A 5,682-nucleotide genomic window follows, 5' to 3' on the forward strand; every position below is an offset into this window, starting at 1 on the left:
GCATGCATAAATAATGCTAGAAGAGTGTAAAATATTCATAAATTTATTAATTTAAATAAAATAAATTTGATCGATGCTCAAGTAAATCTATAAATACATTTGCCAAAATTTATTTATGTAATTTTCCAAAATTAATATCATCTTTTTTTTCTTCTTCTTCTAAATCTTTGTCAATTTCATGATACGAACGTGGTTTATAATTTATTGAATATATGAGATAAAATTTCTTAACAATATTAAGAGAAAAAATCAATAGAAGAACAAGTAATCAGAGAAGATTAGTTAGTATTAATAGGTATCAAATTTTCACATGCTTCTTCTTATCCCGTGAATTGTTTAAATGTTAATTATTAGAATATTTTCCATGATTAAAACTAATGGGATTAAGTATGGAAACAAAATACAAATTGATTGGTATGCAATTAATTAATGAAGCATTGAAAAACTTGATTATATTTGTTTGACATAAATATAATCTAATGAACCAAACCAAAAAAGGAAAGGTGAAAAAACCTTTCTTTTGCGATTTTTCCATTTTCAACGGGTGTGCACAAGACTAGACTCTCATCATTTCACACTGCAAAAAATACTAATTTGTTCAATCTCCCCACGGATGAACATGAAAAGAACCAACGTCACCGATCTGTTGGTACAAAAAATTAAGGCAACTACTTGGTTTAAGGGTCAAGATTAAAGCAGCAAACAATGGCGACTGTTGGTTTGAATTTTCAAAAGGGGTGTACGCGTAGCTGAATAGAAGAAGCCACTTGCCAAGATTAAGTTGCTATATAGAAATTTCAACAGAACCCCCAACTCCCGTCTCTCCCTTTCATCCCTCTCCGCGATCAACTTTTTTCTTTTTTCTTTTTTCTTTTTTCAAAGTTGCATAGCTACGAATTCTCAGCTCACCTTCTAAGGTCAGTTTGGATTCTGGGTATCTTTTGATTTCTGTTGTTTTGGGTTCAAATTCTAGTTATGATCGTGTTCTGTGCTCTGCTTTGATTGTTGATTTATCACTTTGCAAAGTCTCTCTCTTTCCATCTTCATTTTCTTTTGTTGTTTTTGGAGTTTGAAACGAACTTCGGGAATTGGATTAGCAGTCTAAGCCGTTTATTTGCTAATTTTTAAAGGATCTGGTGTCTTGATCAATCTTTTATGTTGGGTTTGTTGCGTTTCCTTTTGAGTTTGGAAGTGAATTCTGGGGTCAGGAAACCCAGAAGATAAATTGTTTCTCGAGGCGTACTTGACTGGATGATGCTTTGCTCACCATGATCTTTCATGGCTGCTTCTTGAAGCCTATCGAGCTTTACTTCATACCATTACGATAAACATATCTTATCACTTCTGAGGGAACTATCTCAAGTTTTTGTTTCATGGAGGAATCTCCAATTCTCTACTTTCCATTTGGGTTCAACGTTAGAATTCCATATTTTTTGGTTAGCAAGTAGTCCTAAAAGTTCCACTGAACCCCATAGATCTAGGATATCATCTAGCCAATTCCACTTGAAAGGATGCTGCTGATGAATGATAAGAGGGGATGTGGTTTGCTTTTTGTTGGGCAGTGCCAGGGAACATATGTTTGTTTGTTATATCTGATCAAATAATCTTTGCAAATGTTAATCAATAATGAATTGTTCATATGCACATTCTCTGGGGGAAGGGAGGACTGAGTTCTATGGAGTATGGATCTTGTCACGATGCAAATCTGCTGCATTGTTGATTATTTCTTGTTTGACATGTTCTTTTCTTTTTCTTTTTCTTTTTTTTTTGTGTTTTTTTCCATCAAATAAACTTGTATTTATAAGTTGGAGAACTACACATTTTCCATCTTGAGATTATATGAACTTAGAAAATCATTAGGCAAATCATATTTTAGTTGGACTATAATTGTACTAGAGTTGCCTCCATGTACGGTCTCTGCATAGATAGTCTTCTTACTAAAAATTAACATCTGAGATTCTTTTACATTTATTATGTCCTATTCCTATAGCTAATTATAAACTGATTTGTTCCAATGACAGGTTTCCGTAATTAAAGTCGGTTTGATCATAACACTCCCTGAAGGAGCGAAAAACAGCTGCTGCTTTATCATATAGATATGACTTGCTTCCCTTTTTTGTTCAGTAAGAGGGTAAAACCCCCAACAAGAAGTTTGGTCGATGAAGAAGGTAAATTAATTACCGGGCATGCATAACCTCATCTTTTAATGGACATATTTGAAGAGTTTCTTGTCATTAAAAATTAAAATATGTAAAATGACTGTGCAACACTGTGCAGTCTTTTCTGCAAGGAAATTTTAACATTCTTATTCTTCTTCTATGGTATAGAATTTTCGAGCATGCAAAATGTTAAATTTTACACATATAAAGAGCTAAAAGTCGCAACCGAAGATTTCAGCTTGGCGAATAAAATAGGGGAAGGTGGTTTTGGTTCTGTGTACAAGGTAGCTCAATATCTCCGTTAACATGAACTGTAATTGTTGTGCTTTATATCTAAAGCGTTTCTAAGTTGCGTTATTCCCTATATTCATCATGAGTATAACCTTGAGAACTACTATCTATGATCAGGGAAAGCTAAAAGATGGAAAGATTGCTGCCATAAAAGTTCTTTCGGCTGAGTCAAGACAAGGATTGAGGGAATTCTTGACAGAAATTAATGTCATCTCTGTGATAGAACATGAAAATCTGGTTCAGCTTTATGGCTGCTGTGTGGATGATAATCATAGAATTCTGGTCTACAATTACCTTGAGAATAATAGCCTTGCCCAAACTCTTCTTGGTACGAACTGAATCCTATCCTCAAATTTATATGCCAGAGTTGTATTCTTGAGCGCCCCTCTTTTTAGGATTACCTGCTTTCATTTACATTATGAGGGTAGGCAGGCATGTTGAATGAAGGTCATGCTTTTGTTTGTTCTGTTAAATTGCAGTTCAAGGCTCAAAATATTGTTTCTTTTTCAGGGCGAGGTTACAGTAGCATCCAGTTTAATTGGCAAACAAGGTCTAGGATTTGCATTGGAATTGCACGTGGGCTTGCCTTCCTTCACGAGGATGTACAGCCACATATCATTCATAGAGATATCAAAGCGAGCAACATTCTTCTTGATTGCAACCTCTCTCCTAAAATTTCAGATTTTGGTCTCGCAAAGCTTATTCCAGCCAGCATGACTCACGTCAGTACACGAGTGGCAGGAACAATGTAAGCAACTCTATTTCTGATCGAATTTCTTGATTGTGCATACAATTTCCCGTGTATTGTTCAGAAATAAAAGATATGTTTGGATGTTTGAAGAAAGACTGGCGTTTATGGTAGTTTGTGTGTGGAATTGTGGTTCTGACACAAATATCACAGTATAGGCAAAGTTTCTTTAATTGATTCTTTTTCGTGCAGCTGCATATTTTATTAAAATTGTATGTTTTTGCCAACCTTGTTCAAAAAAGTGTTATCCGACTTTGTAGCATTTAGTGATATGTTGCATTTGTTATGACTGTACAGGGCCCCGTTGGCAACTCTTTAGTTTTTTTATTTTTTTGTTTTTGAAAATTAAGTCTATTTTCTCTAAATTTCTTGTCATGGTTTTCATTTTTATCTAGTAAAAGAGTTGAAGTCTTAATCGAATTTCAAAATAAAAAACCAGTTTTTAAAAACTACTTTTTTTAGTTTTCAAAACTTGACATGGTTTTTGAAAACATTGATAGAAAGTAGATAACAAAGCAAGAAATTTAGAGATGGAATGAGTGTTTATAGGCTTAGTTTTCAAAAACTAAAAACCAAATGGTTACTAAACGGGCCTAAATTTGTTATGATTCTACAAACATAGAACACAACAACCAAAATTTAGTTTCCTACTCAAGAACAATCTTTTATCTTTTTGGTCTCTCTCATTTCGCTATGATGAAATTCACTTTTTAATTTTTGTTTGTCTATCTTTGTTGATGAAATTCACTTTTTAATTTTTGTCTACGCTTGTGTTTGTTTAGTGGTTACCTAGCTCCGGAATATGCGATAAGAGGGCAGGTGACAAGAAAATCAGATATTTATAGTTTTGGAGTCCTACTTGTGGAAATAGTCAGCGGGAGATGCAACACAAATACACAATTACCAATCGGAGAACAATATCTTCTTGAAAGGGTACGCACCGGTTTCTCTAATCCCTTTTTTTCATCATAATCTTCTCATATTCTACCCGCAAGTAGTGAATTATGTTTATGTTAGATGAAACTGGGCTCTTACTTCATGATTTTAAGTTAGAAAAGGATGGTTCGCCAAAATGAACACAGACTTGAAAATTGTAAAGAAGTGAAGGAGGAGGCTAATATATCTAGTGAAACTTCCATTCATTATCCTTGCCCTTTAAATTCAATTCTGCCTGCGTTGATTCAGCTGCCAATTTTATTTCAATTTAGATCTTAGAACTCACTTGAGCAAATCTTTTGATCACCGATCGTTTGTTATGGAAAGCGTGAGATTACATTTCACTGTCTGCAATGTACTAATGTGTTGAATCTATGTTTGGGTATTGCAGACATGGAATCTTTATGAGCGAGGAGAGCTCGTTCTGCTAATTGATATGTCCTTAAACGGCAACTTTGATGCAGAGGAGGCTTGTAAATATCTAAAGATTGGTCTACTTTGCACGCAAGACAGTCCAAAACTCCGTCCATCCATGTCGACTGTGGTAAAGATGTTAACGGGTGAGATGAGTATCGAAGACAGAAAGATAACGAAACCGGGGCTGATTTCGGACTTCATGGATCTAAAAGTAAAGAATCCAGAGGAAAAGAAAGGGAACAGAGAGGGGGTGTCTTCTGATAGTCTGTCCTCTGGATCAAACATCCTTGGAAATTCAACAATGTCATCTGAAGCCACAACTGTTACAACTGCAACCTTCACTGCACAATATGACGGGAATACTTTCTCATCTACACTGTGAAAGTGACTAGCCAATTTAATTTATTCTCTTCTGTAATAGAGTTTTGGGAAAAAGTGTTAAATTGTTTGATATGTTTTTTCTTTTGGTAGGAAGAGTTATTGGAAGCCTTTGTAATATATTGTAGAAATTGATGTGTTTCCTTGCTTACCGTGAATTCCATTTTTTTTTCCTTCCTTCCTCCTCAGCTATAAAAACCAGCTTAAAGAATCACGTTGAGCTATACTTCCATTTGCAATTTCCTAGCATCAGTCTTTCCACTTGAACCGAATAAATTGAAATTTTTTCTTCTAATTTAGTTGGAGCTGGAAACGGAGAATTTTTGGATGCTAAGTGTTTTCTTTTCTTATTTACTTTTTTGCAATTTTGGATTAGGGTGAGGATATACCCCAATCTCATCCCTCAACTTTTTAAAATAAAATATTTATTTGAAATTTTAAATTTGAGCGTACATGGTGGGTAAGACATTCATTACCGTCTCATATAGGCAATAAATAATTTTTTTACCATGCAAATGTTTAACCCAAAAACAGAAAAGTACCAATTTATATCCCTTAAAACTCTGAGGTTTGTCTTCTTATTGAAATAAATGAAATGATATAAGATTTTTATTGGAAACGCTCAAATCCTCTATTTTTTTCTCTTGAATTAAATTTAAAATTGAAAGATAAAGAGTTTTTTTTTTATCCTCGATAAATATTTTGTAAAAAATATTATATTGAATTAAAATTTGATTCTATTTTTTCAATCTC

At 33.9% G+C, this 5,682-nt stretch overlaps 1 protein-coding gene across 1 annotated transcript; it reads left to right on the forward strand.

Moving 5' to 3' along the window:
* The first annotated feature begins 623 nt into the window (after positions 1–623).
* LOC120068022 (Protein kinase superfamily protein) lies at positions 624–5,155 on the forward strand. The gene is made up of 7 exons (XM_039019693.2): positions 624–917; positions 2,022–2,168; positions 2,328–2,443; positions 2,568–2,778; positions 2,961–3,198; positions 3,981–4,131; positions 4,526–5,155. Exons 2-7 carry the CDS (start codon positions 2,099–2,101, stop codon positions 4,931–4,933), a joined length of 1,194 nt encoding a protein of 397 aa, XP_038875621.1. The 5' UTR covers positions 624–917; positions 2,022–2,098; the 3' UTR covers positions 4,934–5,155.
* Positions 5,156–5,682: the final 527 nt, after the last annotated feature.

This window comes from Benincasa hispida, chromosome 1 (assembly GCF_027475165.1).
Source record: "Benincasa hispida cultivar pf3 chromosome 1, pf3_genome.v1.1, whole genome shotgun sequence".
In the NCBI taxonomy this organism is placed as follows: Eukaryota; Viridiplantae; Streptophyta; class Magnoliopsida; order Cucurbitales; family Cucurbitaceae; genus Benincasa; species Benincasa hispida.

Excerpts from the sequence above, each read along its gene's own strand:
- LOC120068022 (XM_039019693.2), top strand. The coding sequence starts at position 2,099 with ATGACTTGCTTCCCTTTTTTGTTCAGTAAGAGGGTAAAACCCCCAACA. Across the intron at positions 2,444-2,567 it reads GTTTTGGTTCTGTGTACAAG|GGAAAGCTAAAAGATGGAAA; the intron begins GTAGCTCAATAT and ends ATCTATGATCAG. Across the intron at positions 3,199-3,980 it reads ACACGAGTGGCAGGAACAAT|TGGTTACCTAGCTCCGGAAT; the intron begins GTAAGCAACTCT and ends GTGTTTGTTTAG.